Source organism: Corvus moneduloides, chromosome 13, assembly GCF_009650955.1.
Source record: "Corvus moneduloides isolate bCorMon1 chromosome 13, bCorMon1.pri, whole genome shotgun sequence".
Taxonomy (NCBI): Eukaryota; Metazoa; Chordata; class Aves; order Passeriformes; family Corvidae; genus Corvus; species Corvus moneduloides.
The window spans coordinates 3,910,595-3,931,473 of record NC_045488.1 but is presented as its reverse complement, the minus strand read 5'-3'; the positions used below and the strand labels follow the sequence as shown (position 1 = coordinate 3,931,473).

At 37.3% G+C, this 20,879-nt stretch overlaps 1 protein-coding gene across 2 annotated transcripts in view; it reads right to left on the bottom strand.

Annotated features, from left to right (window-relative positions):
• EFL1 (elongation factor like GTPase 1) overlaps positions 1-20,879 on the bottom strand; it is a 65,157-nt gene that overhangs the window by 28,032 nt on the left and 16,246 nt on the right. For both annotated transcript variants that reach the window (XM_032122852.1, XM_032122853.1), the window contains exons 13-15: positions 18,922-19,073; positions 18,035-18,213; positions 17,238-17,373 (exon numbers count right to left, since the gene is read on the bottom strand). In XM_032122852.1, coding sequence (XP_031978743.1) covers positions 17,238-17,373; positions 18,035-18,213; positions 18,922-19,073 — 467 coding nt within the window. The remainder of the gene's footprint in view (positions 1-17,237; positions 17,374-18,034; positions 18,214-18,921; positions 19,074-20,879) is intronic.

The window sequence follows — 20,879 nt, the reverse complement described above, 5'->3', positions numbered from 1 at the left end:
CGGGTTTTCAGCACCACAGAACACTTAATTCTTCTAATTTCTTGACCACATGCTTCCCACAACAGATCAAAACTACTAATTTCAGCTAATAGATCAATAACATCAAATGATTTCTTCATACATCAGACTAGTTATAGCATAGCCTCAAAACCAGCCAAAGAGAAAATGCCATTTTAGGCTTTATTCAGTTTTAGTAATGTCTCCTGAGAATGGGCAGACTTCACGTATATACTGTTTTCTTAAACTGAAGATTGTAAAATATAACTAACATCTGTTACTTCCCAGAATCAGTCATAAGTGGTGTTAAAATTAATGAGGCCTTCAGGCTCCGATCTTGCAAAGAATTAATTCTAATCTGCAGAAGTCTTGGAGGTTTTGGCATGTTTGCCTAGAAAAAGCCACATGAACACCTTCCTACAAATTCTGCATTACACACCCCAGGTACATGGGGAATTTTAGAATCTGCCACTAGAAGTGTCAATTACAAAAGACAGTGGCAGTTAGTTTAAAAGCTCATTAAATTTTGTCCATCCATGCGCTGATTTATGTTTAACTGTAGAATCCCAATATACTTGATTTATATTTCATTACTTAAAAAAAGAACATAAGGCCTTTATCATTCAAGACATCAGGTAAATGCAAATACAGACTAATCAGTTATGAGGGTATTTCAGACATCACAGGCAGAAGCAGCACACTGATTACCAAATGTGTACAACATCCTGTGGGAAATGCCTGAGCCATTGACCGTTTATCCTGTGAACTTGTAAGACATGCAAGTAACTAATTAAAATTCAATTTTCCAAGACCTGACCCAATGCCTAATTCTCTCTTTTAAAGGCAACCTCCCCACCCCCCAACACATCTGTCTATAAGTGATTTATGCTGGCTGATTTTGCTGCCTTGGGAAATATGGCTTAGAGTCTTCCAAAGCACCATGAATAATGGACCCCTTCAGTCTGCATTATGCAGAAATTGATGTTTATTTTAAATACAATAATTTTCAAGAGGCATAAAGAAGAATATAAAATTTCACTTCAAGCTAAAAGAAACCTTTAAGTAGCTCATTTGCAGTTACACAAGCAATAATATTTTGGGAAATAATTAATCAGAAGGATTCTAACCAAATAAAGCACCTTTCAAATGTCTCAGATTAGGACTATTTGACATAATGGGTGTAAAACAGATGGCATGAGAGGGAACAGGGATGTCTTAAATACACTTGTTATACCAGCAGCCTAGGAAGTTACTGATAATGAGTTATTTATCACATGCTCCACTTTAATAGCTAAATTAATTAAAAAAATAAACAGAAAATGCACTCAAAAAAAAAAAAAAGAAAGAAGTTGCTGCAACATGAAAACCTATTACAGGGCCATTAATACTGACCTCAGATTGAAAATAATTCTTATTTTTTCACAGAATTATATTTAAATAATGGATTTTAAAAATCAGCTTCAGTTAAGTAATTCTGCCAGTCTGCCTCTGAAATTAAGCATACCAAAATCAAGTATATTTAAAACATAAAAAACCCGTAAAAGTTAGGAATGCTATTTATCCTCCTTATCCCCCCAAACTATTTTCCCCAAAGGAAAGAAGACTGTAATTTTCACCCTAATTTCTGATTACTTCAGTTAATGTATCATCGAGAGTTATTACTGTAATTTGCAGTCTGCATAATTTTGACTTCCTAAAATATTGCAACATATTAACTTCCATTAGCTCTAGGACAAGAAAAAAAATGGGAAAAAAATACACAGATCATTCCTAAGGTAAAAGAATTCTTAAGACTAGTACAGAGGACCACATAATTAAACTGGGCTTTAGAACATTCCTCTATTTCAAAATAAAGAAATTAAATAGAACCAATCATGATTTTTAATGTGTTGTTGCAAAAAAAAACCCCAAAAGCCAACAAAACAACTAATAAGATTTAATTTTATTGACCTCACATGAGTCTATATGCATTGAGAACATCCCCAACACCGATCTCTTCATTTGCTGCAAACAAGCATGAGCCTCACACTGACAGAAGATACCAGGGAGGGAGCTTGGAGCTTTAACACCTCCACATCTGGAAAACCCTTAGTGTTTTAATTCCCTTTTCTACAGGAATAACCATAGTCAGTGTCTACTTCATTTGCATTAGAGGATAAAAGCAAAAGAGACCCCACCCCAAAAGGCAGTCTGAGAACACCATCTCAAATACAGCTGGGCTGATCTACAGCCAGCTGCCCCCCAAAAGAACAAGCTTGTCCCCACTTCTGGCCCCCCAGCACCAGCATTTGTCAGACTCTGGGTGAAACAATTCAGGATACTAAATAAACAGTGTAAAACTAACCTAATAAAAACCAATTTTTCCTCTCACCCAATTTTCACTCCCTCTATCAACGCATTAAGAGGCTCCTGCTGACGTTTTGTCCAAGAACAGGCAATTCACCATATTAATCCTACTGAAACCTCAGTGGCATGTTGACACCAACCAGAAGACCAGGTTTAACAACCAGCATCTCCTAAAACTAGTTAAGAGACCTTTTCCCCCTTTCCCATCCATGTAGAGGGGGCAGCTAACACCTCCAGGTTGTGAAAAAAGTTAATTGGTCTCCATGCCCCACCTCTGTTGCCCTCCCAAAGGAGGCCAGGCTGGCTGACATTGTGCTGCCTAAGCAGCAGAGCCCACAGATGAGGTATCGAGTGTCACCCACAGGCAACAGCAGTGGCTCGGCTGCTGCTCCAAGACAAAGCAAAACCTTAAAACACACACACACAAAAAAAAAAAAAGCCAGCTGCTTTTCTGAGCAGAAGTAACGTGGCCATTTGCCACTGCTCTAAACGTCTGCATCAGCTTTAAACGCTTTGGAAGAGTTCCAGATAGATAAACCTTTTTTACTAAAAATGAGAGGCATTTCTGCTAAAAATGCCTGAGCACTGAAATGACTCTTTTTGGTCAAGAGGCAAGGCTTTCAATACAGTATGTCATACTTCCTGATGGGATTGCGGACACAAAAGAATCTGGTAAAAATGGAGTATGTTTTTAGTCCCTTTTCCAAAGTAAACGCAACTCCTGTAATCACACAGGCTCCCCTCAACAACTTTTAAACACGTTGTCAACTTCCACGAAGTTCACCAGCAAGAGAGAGGGGAGGGTTCAGGTGTAATTAAGTTTCCACCAGTTATGTAAAATCAATGGCTAAGTACTGAAGGGAGACCAAAATTGGTGAGCTCACTGAAGAAAGGGCAGGCAAAACACGATCATTGTATGTCCTGGCTGGAAGCAGCTGCCTGGCGACCCGCACGCGCATCCCGGCCGGCCAACTGGGACACAACTGCGGGAGAGGGGAGGCGCAGCAGAGAGGGGAGCTGAGGATTTTAAGGACATCAGTCCACAGGAATCCAGGCTTTGTTAGTAACACTGCTCAGAGGACTTTCTTTTGAACATCACGAAACAATTAGTCTTTTGTGCAAAAGCTCCGAAAAATACAACCATCAGGATTCTAGACATTTTATATCCCATTTTGAGAGCTTCTCAATCACGTGTGCTTTCCACTACCTAGTCCTCATCAGCTCCAGCAGGCTAAAGAGTGGGAAATGGGTCTAAATATCTCTGTGTAAGCGCAATAACTGATGGAACAAGAACTGCCAGTGGGTGGCATTCTCATTTACAGTAACTGGTTCACAGCCGTGCAACTCACACCGGTTGGTGACCCAATACTTCAACATTGCATAAAGCATGATTTGCACAAATCTTAACATATGACACTTGGAAAACATCAAGTCTTTGGGTGAGTATTTGTTGCTCAATATTATGTTTCACAAATCCAATTAGTCACTGAAACAGATCTGTGTCAAAGCTGGCACTCCACTGAAGCTTAAAATGTCAGTAACAGATAGACTGACATTATGCCCCATACATTAACTTAACTGTAAAACTTACACATTCAGAGTGGAGTTTTTCTATCTTCCCACCAGTACATTGTCTTGGCACAGTCTGCCTACATTCAAGACAATAATAACGCACTTAAACCAACATCGAGTGTCTTAGAAAAACTTCCTGACTTCAAATTTATTGGGATAACAGAAATTACCTCTATTCTATCCAGAAAAACTTTGGCTCACATCACAGCTGCGGTTCTTACACTCGCTGCAGTTTTCCTGCTGCAAACTCTCTGTTTTCACACAGACAGGACCAGAAGCAAAGATTGCAATACAAAATTCTCAGTACCAAATTAGGTGAATTATCTATCAAAACATGCACGCTCAAAGGAAGGTAACCAAATGTAAAACCCCACAAAATCATTATCTACAGTCCATAACAGTCATGACAGAGGAGCAGCCTTGGAAAATGGAGCTTTTCATTTTTAAAAACCACTCTTGAATTTTGCCCCTATACATAACAGACCTCTCTGGAGGGAATTAGGTAGTAGGGAGCAAGAAAGTTTAGAAACTTCTTTTAGTCTTAATTAGATGCAAAAAGGTATCTAAATTTGGTTCCAGGCCTTAATGACAAAATTTCAAAATACAATCAAGTAAGGTGAGCAGGTGTTCTGCATCCTAAGACATAAACTCAGCATTAACAGCCCCTTGAACATTATTTCTTGCCTATCTATGACTGGAATTAATTCTTTATAAATAGCATTCTTACCCATTCAGATTTTCAAACATGTAAAACTAGAAGTACTATCTAGGCTTGTTATTTTCAAATCATACCGTTTTGACAATGAAATTACAATAATTTTTACTAGCTAAATACAAAAGGAGTTGAAACTCACACTGCTTGGTTTGCGAATTGCAGAATACTTCTAGTAAATATCAGCTTTTCCAATTATTTACAAAATAAAAAAGCACTACAAACAATCTGAACTTTGAGCCTAAACTATCCAGTGCTGCCCCTTTAACACTGTTGTTTAGCAGTGCTCCACAGTTTGACATCAGTTGATACTCCTAAATATAGCTCTGCCTTAAGTCCCCCCCACAGTTCACAGCCCAGACAAAGCCAGCTCCATGACTCACAGCCTGACACAGGCCAAACAACCCTCACAACACTTCTGAAATTTAATCTGAGACACGAAACATCAAAATTTCGAGAAAATATTTAGAAAATTAGTCACTAAAACACAGCCTTTATTAACAGTCTCTTGACTTTTTAACCTTCCCGTTTGCTGCACAGGATTGTGATTCCCTGTGAAACACGTTCTTTCAGTGGGGTTATGTGCAAAAATGATTCCAAACTGGTCTTCCCCACTCAGACTCCCATGCCCTCCGTGCAATCCCTCACTGCTTTTTCTGAACTCCTTGAAGAAGCTTTGGTAACAACAGACAATGGAAGGAATAAATGAAGGCTTTTGTGGCTAGTTCAAATGTAGAAGTAGAGGCATTTCACAGCCACAGATGGTATTCACTGGAAGGATGCTGTGTATTACACGCACCTGGTCTACTACACAATAAGAGGAACACTTCTCCACAGGCAGGTGTGAAAGCAGGTATTCTGCTCCTCTCCCCCTTACACAGAGGCCTGGCTAACATTAGGAAGTGCTCCAGCAGGAATTTAGAACACATTCAAGTAAATTGCCCTCACAGATTAGTGGTTTTGCATAAACAGTGCCAGTTAAAAGAAGAGCTTCAGCGTTTACTTAGGCTGTGGTTAACTAAAATATTCTCATATACTCTTACTTTATTGACATGGGATAACTAAGGTAATACAAATTAAAAGTAGAGGTAGAATAACAGAAATACAGAGAGAAAGGTCGAATAGAAAGGGGAAACAAGAGGTTAACACTAAGATTTGGGCTGGGGAGCTTAGGGGGAAAAAGGGTCGATTTCAGAGCCACCTTAACGCTCCAAAGACAGCTGAGGGAGGTCCAGCCTAACTTCTGCAGTCCGGCTATTACTCTGAGCAGAAAGCAGTTAGTGTAGCTATGAAAGTTAAAGAAACATCCAGAGAGAAGCTCTTTTTCATATAAAGCAGTAGCTGCTCTCAGGACAAAGAAAGTGTCAAAAAAAAAAGAAGCTGAACAAGATGTTTTCATGGTAGTGCCTTTGCTTAACACTACACTGCCTCTGAAACCTACAAATTTCCAAGTTGAGCTAATAAGTAAGAACCATGCTGATTGCAGATTTTTGGCTCTCAGACTACTCTGTGAGATTCATTTAATTTAGAGTCAAAACATTTGTAGATTTTCTGCATGAAGAAATGCACATTAAAAACCATAATCCGAAGTTTTCACTATGCTGACAGTGCTGTGAATCTGTATGAGATCTTCACCCGAAGTGGAAATAGCAGCACTTTTTGTATTGTATGAAAAACAGTGTCCTCTGGCTTCACATTAAATGGGAGTAAGCAAACAGTTCAAGGATAAAACAAGTTAACTGGTTCCTATAGCCAGTTCCTGTAAAGAAACATGGACAATTACATGACAATTCTCTAACTACCCTAATTTTTCAAGGAATCATCCTCATAACTCAGATGCTCTGAATATTGAGATATTTGATATTCAACTAAAATACAATCCTTATCAGACAGTTGTATATATTCATGCTATAATAAACAAACTGAGTGAAAACCAGAAGACCACTAAATTTGTTCTTTAAAACTGTTTTGTTCACAGGATACTTGTTTAAAGATGGGAAAAACCCTTATTCAATCAAAGCCACATAAAGGTGCTTCCATTTTGCAGAACCTTAGAGAAAAGTTTGTACAGAAAGAGAGAAGATTAGATATTCAGGACAATTGTAAATTTTTTATTGCTAAAAAACACATATAAAGAGAACAACTTCCTGAGGTACTAAAGCAGAAAAAGGAAAGATTTAAAAGAAAGTACTCAGAAGAGAAGAACTCTGCAAAAGTAGTAACAAACTAGATTTAACCAACAAAGCCTACACTGCCTAGAAAAACCACGTTTATCCATCACTTATTCACTGCCTCCATCAGGGCACAGAGAGGATGACATTTTGAGACAACTAAATTAATTTCTAGATCCAAGTTTCTCCTCCCCTGCCCCCAGTGCTATACACAGTATATTTCAGCACTGATAAACATCAGGAATGAAAATCTTTTCTATCATTAATGTGATTATTTGTGTTATTTAGGTTGTGTTGGGAAAAGCATGGTGTCCTGCCTGAGACTGCAAAAGGATAAAGAAGCAGAACTGTATTTGAGGCCTGGCAAGAGAGAAGCTGTGTTAGGAACAGAACTGCACACACATACTATACACAATACATCTCTATGATACAGAAAACAGTGATTATCCACATGGATAACTTTATGATTTAATGTCATTTTTACACTCTTCAGTGTCTTTGCAATTGCACACTTGAGTAAAAGTCCAGCCTAAATGACACCTGAGGCAGCATTCCAGTTACATTTTTATTTAGTTACCTGCCCTCAAGTATACTGTAACTTGATACTCTGACAAATGCCTACATTTCACACCTTTTTGTACACGAATTGACTACCTTTGCAATGAAGCTGCAACTTAATTCATCAGATAGAAGTTGAACTTTATCTGAGAAAAACAGCTAAAGGAAAAGCCAGATGATTAAAAGTACACACACCTTTTCAAAGATGTCAGTATTTGATTCATGTATACCATCACAGTAGCAAGAGAGATGCATTTTCCATAAATAACATCCATAAAAAACCCAATATCCTTTTAGAATACAACTTCTTTTCTGCATTGGTAACTGGACACATTCCTAAACAGATTTGATTTATGGTGTCTTTTTCATGTCTGAATTACTATACATGAATTTACATGCAGAAAGGCGTATGTTTTCAAACTCATTTGTACTTAAAGCAATTATTTTGCACCTATTTCTGAAATGACACTGAACATTCTCAGTTTGAATTTTAAAACACTCATGGTCACATTAAATAAAGGAAATGTTCCTTTACAACAGGTTTCTGAAAGTTTGAGCTCTACAGCAACAACTTCTGCAAAGGCAATTCTCTAGCATGTTTAATTCAGAAGGAAGAAAAGCCTAATGCCATTTTGTACAGGGGGATAAAAGGTTCATTTATATAGCCTAAATACAGAGCCTTGTTAAATCAGATTATTTACACCTCTGATGAAAACTGAACCTCAAACACTAACTCCTCAAACGAGGCCTGTTTGCTGAATCTCTTGGACATTTACTCCAATGCCCTGATGTCCCAAGTTCATCCCTGGACTGTTGTTTCCCACTTCCTCAATACAGCATTTCATAGCTGCACTAACAGGCAGGATTTTCTTAGAAATGGGATGCTAATAACTTTGAGTACAAAACTGAAGTCACTGTGGTTCCTCTGTTATAGATCCTCATTTAGTAATGGACACTGAAGTCTCTAGAGATTTTTCACTCACCAAGGCAAGTTAGATGGTTTCCCTTAGAACCACATCAGAGGAAAAGAGGGAGCAAACAGCTACACTACAGACACCTACTAAAAAATGCTGACATTCTAGTTTTAAAGAGGATACTGGCTTTAAAAAAATAGAATACACCAAAAACAAAACAAACATGCTCCAAGTAATTTTATAAGCAGACTGAGGGAGGGCATAGCATTCAGGCTCTTCAAATGAAAACATGAGGTCATTTCCCCAAATCATCACTGAGGCATCTCAGTATGCTGTAAAAAAATCCCAAATGCAACATTATAGATGTGAGCTCAGCAAATAACCTCAAAACTTCACCTTAAGGTTTCTATTACCATTTTACACTGATGATAGTAACTACTTTAACTTCTTCTATTCATACACTATTGGAAAAGAGGTTCATTAGCCAAGTAATAAATATGGCTATTTCTGTAGATAACTTCTCCCTTTATTTATACATGCACTTTCATATAGGGAGAGACTAAAAATAGTACATTGATGCTGCCTTAAAGACAGTAAGTGTGAAACACTGGGGGAAATCCCCGTCTTTTCATTTTAAAGAGACTTGCAAAATTACACCCATCCAACCACTCACAGAAGATTTGGAGATTTTGGAGATAAGCCAGGTAGTATCTGAGACCTAAACCCATAGTTAGCTACTGAAAGGCTGAGTAACACCTGCCCAGGGGCAATGACTACAGAAGTCAATTGTCCACTCTGACACAAGAGGAGCCAGGCCCCTCTAACACTGGCCCTGAATTCTGAACAATGGATAGCAGTGTGGTAACAAGCATTGGACAAATGCGAAGTCTCACGGCCAAGAATCACTTCTTTTTGCAATAAACACTGGGGTGATAAACAGCCAACTGCCTGCACCTCAGACCCTCTGCCCACTCTATTTCTAGATGTTTATATTAAGTAGCTGCAGAGCATGTGCCTTCTGCTGTGCTCTGAGCTCCTTCAAGCAGCAGTGGTATGAAATTGTCTCGATTCTTGTTAGTCCCACTGCTGCCCACAGGCACACAAGTAGCAACAACCAACACCGACAAGTCTGGGCAGTTTTCCTTCTGGTATTATTTGGGAAACCTCAAGCATCAGCAAGTAGCTGTCTGCAGACAAACCCCACAGAATCAGGAGCTTGCCTCGCATTTAGGAGATTATATAGAAATCTAATTTCCATTCACACAAAAGCTCAGATTTTACAGATTATAGAAACTAAGAGTTGCTATAAAGCTGACATAGAATGTTTCGTTGCAGTCTCTCCTTTCCTCAAAAACTTAATCATTTGCATTTTTTCACACTATAATCCAGCAGGGGTCCAGAGCAAATTTACAAGCATTTTTGGGTAGATGAATGTATTATGACTTTAGCTTAAATAGCCTTATACAGTTCAATTTTTTAAATATTATTAAAGAACCCCTTGTATTTCAGTGGCAAGACAAAACAAATTTTTAAAATCTCATCATCAACTCTTGAAAATTAGAGCAGAGAACATTCCAGAAGCACTAGAGAATTTAGAAGTGTTTTTCTTCAAAAAGAATTACTACACTTATGATTTCCTTTTATAGTCTTAATAAGCTACAGTCAGAAAAACAGAAAAAATACAGCTACTCACAAAGCAATTTAAATTCTAAAAAAAAAAAAAAAAACCAAAAACCAACCAAAAACATCCACAAAAAAACCTCAAAACAAAAAAGGCTTTATAAGGAAACTCTTAACCATTCAAAGTATCCTTCCAAAAAAACAAATTTAGCTGAGTTAATAAAGACACATGTCAGTGTTATAACTCTGACCTAAGACATGGCATGCTTTTTTCCTCTCTAGTGATATCTTGATATTGATTTGAAAACAAGGTAATGAATCACTTATTTCTTTTGCAATAAAGTTTGTCAATTCAAAGCCCCCGAAATAAATCACATTAAATGGTGAGGCAAACAGGGCAAAGGAAACTCAGCAGATGATCAGCAAAATAAACTTCTAATTTCATTTGGTGCTAGTTCATCAGCTGTGCACCACGTCATGTTATGTTGCTCTCTAAGCAATACTAATTTCTCAACCTGCCTTGTTAGAAGCACACACAGCAAAGAGCAGGAACTGCAAAGGGACTAAATCCACTATGGTTAAAATAGAGTTAAAGAAAATGGTTTCAGTTTCCAGCCCTGAAAGAGGCCAAACAACAGATTAACTATTATGTCTTTAGCTCAAAGAAACAACTTGAACATATTCAATTTTTTCAACAATTTAACTACTAATAAAACACTACCTGGGTAGGAAAATAATATAAGTACTATGGTGTCAGGTAAATGCAGCAGTCCACAGAGATTAAATGTCATTCAACAACAAAATCCATTCAATTATATACCTTTTCCTCAACAGTGCTGGATTACTAAAAACAGGTTTAAAAGGCAAGGTTATTTTATAGGCATTATAAGATGGCAGTTAGAGATAAAAAGTGTAAGCATTCCAAAACTGAAGACAAAGGTTTGAGTTTTCTTTGTTTCATTCAGTACTTTGGGCTAATTTCAGTAACATTCTGGAGGAAGACTGCCCTCCTGTGTTCACCAACCACAGCAGGCTGGGATGAGACAGCCCATGCAGCTGGAATCACTTCAAGCTGGCGATTTTATTTATTTTATTCTTTTTTTTCAAATAATCGCATTACTGATTCAGAGAGAGAAATTAGCCCACCAAATGTTTGCACAGAAATACAAGGCTGGTGAACAGCAGGCCTGTTCCTAGTGCTCTCGCAGAAGGTGGTAATGCCTGCTAGTTGGCATCAGGCCTAGAAAGCCATTCTGGGCCTTTAAAATGGCACTGCTGCTCGCAGCTGCTCTTTGCTCTTAACAGAGGCTGCTTATTAAAAGCTCCTAAATTGTTCAATGAAGTCCTTAAGGAATAAAATGCTTGTTAGACACCTTGTAATGAGGTTAGCTGTACTCCTTCACACCAGCTCTACATGCTACTGCAGCTCTGTGGCACCTATCTTCAGAAAGGTACCAAAAAATACAGAGGTATGAATCCATCATCACCCACATTTCCTATGCCACATTGTTCCCATGTCAAGAATCCTGTAAGTGCTTTATAAATAATTAAAACATGAAAGAACACTGTATGGGAAAACGAGCATTTTAGAAATGGAAACACCAAGGTACACAACAGTGTGTCAAATGTAGGAAGTCTGACAGTGAGCTGGCAACAGGAGGGACTTCTAGATTCCTGCTTTTAACAATGTAACTTGGTAAGTTAAAAAACCAAACGCTCCTAATTTGGTGGAACACTTGATATTCACATAGCAAACTGCATTTGGAAACATTCAGGAAATCATCCAGCCTCCTACGAGCCCTGCACTAAAGCACTACAAATCTAGTGTCAAGGGAAAAGCTTTTCTTTTAACAGTATTCAACAAGACACAAAAAGCACCTCAATAGTTGTAGAGGCAGCTCTAAGATCTAGGTTTGTACACTAGCAAACACAAGTCCACTGTTATGGTACTTGTGGATAAAAAGCAGCACACAGATCAATAACTTAAGATGCATGTCATTCTGAACTCGTGTGTGGGCATGCACAACATGCCTCGAGATAAATTTTATTCCAATTAACAAAAATGTATCACTGAATGATCCTTCAATTATTCATTCAGGAAAAATATGAGACTGAGCCAATTTTTAAAAAATCCCACATGATTACTCACTTACACAACTACCTAAACCAGTGCTTTCAAAAATGTGTGTTGGTTTTTACATCAGCACTTGCTTACACTACTTAGAAATGGTAATCAATATCCAGTATGGGAATTCTAAGCCCTTCATCTGTGCATGATATGATCACAAAATCTACTACCTTTTTCCCTTATTTTTTAAATACTTTCTTACACTACCTCCAACAACCCTTTTTTTGCAGAGAACAAAAAAGCATTTTGTCTCCAATTAGAGGGCAGCAACAAGAAAAATTATTAAAAAGTGAGGGAGAAAAAAATGAAGCTATTATTCTGTGCATCTGGAGGGCATGCACTTGTTAAATCTTTACTTATGAGCCCAGATTACTTTTTCCTCACATATTGCCTCATGATTTTTCCTTTGTCACTTTGGGGATCACTCAGTTCTTTTTACAGTCTTCAACCACAAGAATTTCACAACAATTGCTACAAAGTGATGCTTCTCCTGTAATTGTACTTTTTCTTTGACTGGTTCAAATAAACAAACAAATAAATAAATAAATAAATGTATTTATATACATAAGGGGAGAGAGATTCTTGCATAGGAACAAACAAATCAACCACCCCCCTCTTCCTTTAGCATTCCCCATAATACAGACTTATTAATAGTTCAAAACACTTACTGGTGTGAGACAGAGTTTTAATTTAGACTAAATACTCTTAACTTAGAAACATAATTGAAATAATTTAGAACTTGCATATAATAATCTCTTTTGTGGGGCTTTCAACACTGTTTCAATTTAAGTTCTTGTTTTGCCTCCTGGTAAACAAGCAACATTTTTTTCTTTCATGGAAAGACCTAAAAAATACTGCTTCCCCACAACTCTCATTAACAAAAAAAAAAAAAAAAGAATTGTTTGTGGTAATGTTAATTTTTCTATTTGTGTACCTGCATTATCAGTCTCTACAGCTTGTTAAACAATATCTAACACTACTCAGCAAACAAAAGAACTTACCTACAACATCCAAACTAAACCAATTAATATATTCCAACTGGACCACTTCTAATTTTCCCTTTTAGAAGAGAAACCAAGCACTAGTAAGAAGAGCTATGATAATCAAATTAGAGACCAGTGGATTTCACACTACAGCCAGGGTTCACCTCCTGTCAAATCCAACACCTCTGGAGATGTTTGCAGGGCAGCAGGAACCTCCAGTGCCACTGATACTCCCAAGGGGAGTGTCCCAGCAAGAACCTAAGCTTCTGTAACTCTCACTGAAGAAGCTGAAACCTCTGGATAGCCAGATGATTGCCTACATCAAGCTCCTTTTTCTGTTGTATTTTTGCTGTAGGAAAGAAGGACAAGCCTTTAAGGAGCATGGGACAGTTAGAGTAGTTTGCTATTTGCATAGATGATACTATGGAAACAAAGGCCAGTGTTAATTATAGTGTCACTGAGAATGTACATCAGTCCAGCAGTCTTTGGAATATAATATTTAAGTACCATTTCTCTCCTAAAAGTTCCAGAAGACAGTACTGTCCAAACAGCACATATTGTGTCCGAGGTCTACGATACAGGACTTTTCTTTCCAATGGGTATTCAGGCAGCTTCCAAAAGGGAAGCACAAAATGTGCCTGAGATGTCTTGGAATCAAAAATCAATTTATTTTGACATAAGGATTTGGGTGGCACACATAATTGTCACACTTAATGTCTGCAAGTACAGAGTACATCTATATTTGGAATTTAAGCATGGTTCTGGCATACCTAGCTAGGATTCACAAAGCAGAACACTGTTTCTGTTAAGATAATAAGGCCTCAGCCCAAGTGAAGCTGGTACAGAAGCTGATATGGCCCTGAAGTCAGGACAGAATGACCCAGAGACAGCCAGCACTACAATCAGGTCCATGCAGATGGACCACTGGCAAGACCAGGATCTCACTCCCAGAACTGTCAGAGCTGATGCCCACCAGGAGGTTCAAATTCAGCAGCTGCACACCTTGGAATGGCATCTGACGTGACAGAGGACAAATAAGCCATTCCTGAAACAGTGCACCAAGACACACAATTTATTTTTGGACTAGTACTCCAACATTTTTCCAAATTAAACCTGCAGATACCTCATGGCCCATTCCACTGACTATCATGTTCTCCATTCAGCAGCCTCAACTCAATACAAGAGCCATCTGGAACCCGAGGGCACATGCCTAATCTGGTATAACCTTATCTGCTGCTCCAGTAACTAGATTCTCCTCCTGCAAGGTCTCTGTTCATTCAAAGGAGTACAAAGAACAGCCTTGCAGTGCCAGTTAACAAGTAAAATATCCTGTCTGCTGGCACAGGACATCTCATAGAGGTGCTGGTGGGGAAAAAGGTGACAAATAAAAAGGTGAAAAATAAGAGAGTACTCTCTTCTCAGAGGGCACTTTGTTCATATACTCTTTTTTAGTTCTCAGATAAATCAACAGTCCTGCTAAATTACAGATTCTACAAACTGGGTGTTTTTGTCTAAGACAAGGATTTTATTCTTTCCATAGACTATTCTGACAAATAATTTTTAGAAGAAGATTTATTACAAAGACTTTATTACCCTTGGTCCCCAAGAACTTTTTGTTTTCAATCATATTTCACCTCCTACTCAAGGCCTACAAAAATGCACAGTAGTCACAAGTTTGCAAAGAAAAATTCTGAATAACAAACAGCTCTATGGAAGGGTTCTATTTTGTATTTGCCATATTACTTGAAAATGACATACTGCTTAAAGCTTTTTGACAAATACTTTTGGCTAAACAGTCAAGCTGCAAACTTCCAACACAAATTAACCAACACAAAATATTTTGTATCTCCTAACTTCCAGGAACTCAAAATAATACCAGAAAATAACTGCCCAAAGCTTTCCAGAATGGCCACACATATTAGACAAGGACATAGTATCTCTTTCCAGCTCGACGTTGTGGAATTCTGTTTGTCACAGCTCTGCAGTTCCAACACGCTACGCTTCACTGCCCTTTCTATTCAGGATATTTTGCAATCTCAGATTTTCATCAATTAAAAGGAGAGTAGTATTTTAAGGTAATATTAATTGAACAGAAGGAACAAGGGATTAAATCTTTCCGTCTTTGGTAAAACAACCTCTGTATCAAGCCTTGTCTTTGTCATTAAACCTTTGCATAAGCCAGTATAAAGGATAAAAAGGCCGCTTACTAGTAACAAGCAGATCCTTCCTTTCAAGAAACAATGTATAAATATTAGCAAAAAAAACCCCAAACCCTGATGAAAAAATCTGAAAAAAAATCTATATCACGAGTCTAAAGTGGAAATAGGCAGTCATGATTAACTGTGTATTCCTTATGGCAATAACTTAATTATACAGAGTGAAACCACAGAGCTTTCAGAAAAGCTTCCTTAATTTACTATATAATCCACAAGCAATTTCCTTATATGGCTGGAGAGAAATCACTGCTGTGTGCTCTAAAGCTGGAAGACAAATGGCCTTACAAACAGAAATCACTGTTACTAACTGGAATAATAAAAGTCTTGCATCACCATTGTTACACATTCCTTTCATATAAATGCACTGCATTTTCTTCTGAGTGTGGTAAACCATCATCAAATCATTAAATTGTTTATTGAATTTATGTAAATCAACAGTGCAGCCTTACAGGGAAATGGGAGAAACAAAGGAAAGGCATTTAGGATTTTTAGTCTAAAAAAAAAAAAATCATTAAAATTACATTAGATGTAAAAATCCAAATACAGACTTGAGCTTCTATGTTTAACATAAAAATTAAACCTTGCTTTGGGTCATCACTTTACCGTGAGGTGATGACAAAGGATGAAATACCAAACACAGTCTGGCTAACTGTCAATTCTGATCTTAAAATTCCAATGAATTCTTCTAAATATGACCATTTAGAACTGATATTACTGAAGTAAACTGCTTTTCGTTATGGAAAAGTTAGATGCCACTGAAGAGCAGCCTTCAGCACCTGACTACCAACAACTTCTGGTAGAATCTGATGGTTACAAAAAGGTTTCTTAAAATTTGGTCCAACTCTTAACACTAAAAACATAACAAAATCCTCACAATACATTTTTTCTCTGCAGGAAGCAGCTCCAGGAGTATTTACTAAGCATGAAGACCACATCCTTTCATTTTTACTGCAGAGTGTTTTGGGATGGGTTTCTTTATTTTTCCCCAAACTCTTAATCATTTTTTGAGGTAAACAGACCATATACTTCATCTATTTTCAGATACTCACTCATATACACACTCAGGCACACTCACTCACCATTTTCATACTGCAAATGGTCAATTACAATCAGACTACAGTAAGGTATAATTCAGAATTTTAAAACATTAAGCTTCCAAATGAAATAAATTCACCAGCTGCTTATGTTCTGAATGCTAGGCCCATGATAAAGGAGACAAAGCACAGTTAACTGCCTAAATTAAAGAATTTCAACCCTTACAGGGTACACCTATTTTTCATTAACTATATATATATACCATAAATTTCTAAAAATCAGGCAGTACACACGAAAATATTATTGTATTTTGCTGTAGTTCAAGCATTTTCATTAACACAATGAAAAAAAAGAACCAAGTCATTTTTAGAGTTTACACTTTCTAAATTCTTAACATTACTTTTGTTATGAAAAAAAAGAGACAAATAAAGGACAAAACCAGTGAAGAATGCTACTTATCCTAGAGCAAAGCAGCTCAGAATCTGGCACAAAAGAACATAACTCAATGATTAGGTTGACTTTTACAACTTCGTCCATGGAGAAAGTGACAAAATTGCCACAGCCATAAAAAAAGTAATTTTTAGCACCAGAGTTCAAACAGACCCATAAATAAAACTACACTCATCCACATCACTAGAAATGTCACATTAAAGAACTTCCACTGTTGGGAAAATATTATAAATAATCCTTGCAATTTATGAAATATGAGAATTTACTACTGCCTTTGGCAATTCCTGGCAGCAATGCTTCCCTGGCAATAATCCAACCTGAAGATAACAGGCTAATGTAATCCCCAGTTTTCTCCTCTTCAAAGTGCACACAAATCCCAACTTAATTGGACTGCCTTCCTTTTTTGCACATACAACATACGTAAAAATATTCACGGATTTAAGTTTTCTTATTTATTAATCACATCACACCAATTTCAGTGTATTTTAGATGACATAAGGATTCAGGTTGTAGGAAATTAAATCCTAGTTCTTACCCAGAACATTTCCTGCAGGTACTTCCTCAAGATCTTCAAGCTCTCTTCCCATAAGTAAGTAGAGGTTCTCCAATGTACAGCATGTCATATGAGGGACTGCTGGCAGATCATCTGTGGCAGAGCACTGGGATGACAGCTACACAGAGCACAAAACCAGCATCTGGGTATTTATCACTTAGCTCGGATAAAAACCTCTTCCACAAAACCTCCTTGCATTCCAAAGCTAAAAAATACAACCTAGAGCATTTCCATCTCAAACCTTAGATGGTAAAAACCAACATACATTCCCAAAAATCCAGGCTTGAGGCAAATAAGTGAATGTTACCAAGAAGATAAAAAAAGATAATGCCTTCTTTGCCAAATTTTAGGTGTGTACTACTTCTACCTCACCTTTCATTATCACCAAAAAAACAAATGTTTTGAAGTAAATTCAAAAGTAATGAACTTCTTTGATCAGAATCTCAAAACATTTAACTCCAGTTTTCCCAACGCTATTGTGCACCTTCTGTTCCCTAAAAGAATTGCTTTTTCCTTCACATCTTTTTTAAAAACAAAATATACACATACTGGATTTATGGTTAGCTAATACAACACTCTACTTTATTTTGGAAATGTTAAGGTTTATAATGAGTTTGCAATCAGCTATTAGCACAATTACTTAAATTACTTTGATACTTTCTGGAATTTTGCACTTGAACTTTTTTTCTCTCTTTTGAGTGAGACACGTGTAAGAAGTTAAGTCATCAGTGCCTCAAAAGAATCCCAAGTTATTGCAACAGTTCACAGTCACCTCTTACCTTGTGCAGAGACTCAGCAGGATCATATTTTGGTCCTAAAACAAAGATTCTTTGCCCTCTTTTCACCACACCGCTGAACACTCTGGCAAAAGCAATGAAATAGTCCTTGTTGTCTGCTTCCTGCTTCACAGCCTTTGAGGTCATGCTGTCTCCTTGACCAGTGAGCTGTTGCTCTTCACCTAACCAGTCAGAAAAATACATTAAGCATAAAACCACTTTCCTCATCTGAAGGAAAAAAAGTCAGCTATATATTATATTGCCACATGTGGCGAATCACAGAATAGTTCCAGTTAAAACAGACTTTTAAGATCCTGAAGTCCAACCCAGCACTGCCAAGTCCACCACAAACCCATGTTCCTCAGTGTCACATGTTTTGAGTATCCCCAGGGATAGTGACTCAATGACTTCCCTGGGCACACTCTTCCAATGCTTTACACTTTTGGTCAAGAAATTTTTCCCCTAAACCTTCCCTGGCACAATCTGAGGACATTTCCTCTTGTCCTACCACTAAAGACCAACCCCCACAACTGCTACCCAGTCCTGCTGCTCATAACACTGCTTTTGTACCAATTTATTGGCCGTTTGGCGTTGAAAGTTACACAGTTTTTAGCAGAGCATCTCCTTCAAGCATCATATCCCTTCAAATAAAGTACTGAGATCAAGCACATTCTCAGGCTAAGGAACATGAATCCATGCCACTATTTCACCATTTATGAACTATCAGCTTTCTTACAAACCCCTCCTCACTCTTTGTTCAGTTCCACACATTGAACTTTGGACTGGCACGTGGATGATGCACGATGTGGATTTGTACACAGCCCCTTGGCAACACCAAGACACTACTATCAAACATCCTCCTAAAAAACAGGTATCAAGGTACCACACACCTTTCGTATCACCAGTGTTCCCAGTTACTTCAGATGAATTTTCACTTGGGGGCTTTTCTGACAGCTCCTTCCCTTGACTTGCTGCCAATTTTTCTGCATGCCTTCGTTTCGCAAGTTCGCGCCGATGAGCGATTTCTTCTTGAGTTAATGGCCTACATTGTATTTTAAAACATCAGTATTTGGCAATGTCATTTATCTTAAAATAAGTAACAGTAATTAGAATACTCTATTTGATATAAGTAAAAACTCATGCAGAATGCCTTTTGTCCCCCAACACTGTAATTTGAAGTCAGCTAAAATTTACAAAGTCTTCCTCTACCATATTTAGGCTTTCATTTTTCTTCCAAATACATAGAGATCAAATACTGTCATTTTTAATTACTCGTGGTATCTTTATTATTTCAAGGTAATCTTTATAGCAAGTGCTCAAATGCAGGGAAAAGTCTTTGCCTGTTAAAGCTACCTTTCATAAAGTGAATAAGCCCATTAAGGCAGAAGACTTAAAACAGACAACAACAACAAAAAACAATTTTAATACTCTGATGCATCCATCCACTCACTGGTACACCCTGCCTTAAAGCAAAGTGCTTCAAAGTATGATTTAAAGCAATAAATAATAAAAGATTTAAATGCTTAAATTAAAATGATTTAAAGCAATAAATAATAAAAGATAAAGAATATTATCAACATGCTTACGTAAGGCAGTATAAAGAGACTCGTTTGTCAATGCAAGCATTTTAAACAGCAAAGTGATGTTCATTACACACATATGAAATGTAACAGCACTGCCCAAAACTGTCCATTTGATTTTTAAATCTGGCCCTAAGTAAAAGTAAGTTATTTGATGTTATCCTCTAATTTAATGATTACAAAGATAGAAAATAAATTCAGATACTAGTCATCTTCTCTTTTCAGTTATTACTCTTATTTCTATTAATGTCCCATATAAACGAGGGGAACCTAATCATTACAGATACTTTCAAGAATAATTTATTCTGTTTACTAATTTCAGTATCAACAAATTCTCAAGTAATGTGCCATTATGTGCCTGCATTAAAAAATAATCTTTAGTGCTGTAACTTAAAAGCAGAAGAAATAACTAAGTTATGTAGACGTAATTTTTTTAATGGAACCAGAATGCTTTCAATGTTGGAGTTTTTGTTTGTTTTTTGGTTTTTTCTGCACTGGGAGCAATGGACATATATATTGCTTTAATTCTACCTCAAGAGAAGGAACAGAAGTCTTTCTATCCTAAAACATGCATTTCTACAACACAACAGGACAAACTAATCACCAAGTCTTAGGCCTTGACTTCAGCTGAAGAAGGTGAACATAACCCCACAGCAAAACCTCACCTACATGACTTGTCCTGCATTTGCTCACAGGATAGAGATAAAACCAACAGTCCTTAGTGTTCAGATGGTTTAGGATTTTTTCAATCAACTCCATGAAACACACAGCATTAAAACAAAAAGTGCCCTATTAGTCATTTTAGCTTGTTTAGTAGCCTTGGACAAGTCACTTCCCCTCTTCAGCCTCCACACTTACACAGGTCAAGATTTCCAGAATAGCAACAGTAATGAATGATAAGAGGAAGACAACCACAGGAAGCACTACAGCAGTAGAGTAATTTTTGTTTACAGAACAGTCATATAAATATGATCTCTACTAAAGAAAAGGACAGCAAGATTGACACTTTGCCACATCAACTATTACACACTTCAAAATATGGAAAAACCCTTTTAATCACAGGTCAAAGGTTTTATGTGCAGTCAGTAGCTACTGAACACCTACTCTGCTCTTAACTGGATTAATTAGGGGCAGGAAGCCTTGAACAGATTATATGGCTGAGAACAACTCATGCCAGTAAGATTTTTTATTTATATCATAATCAGAATGATTTCCTTCAAGAAAATCACCTTCTTGCACCTTCTGCAAGAGACTTAATTTAAGAAATA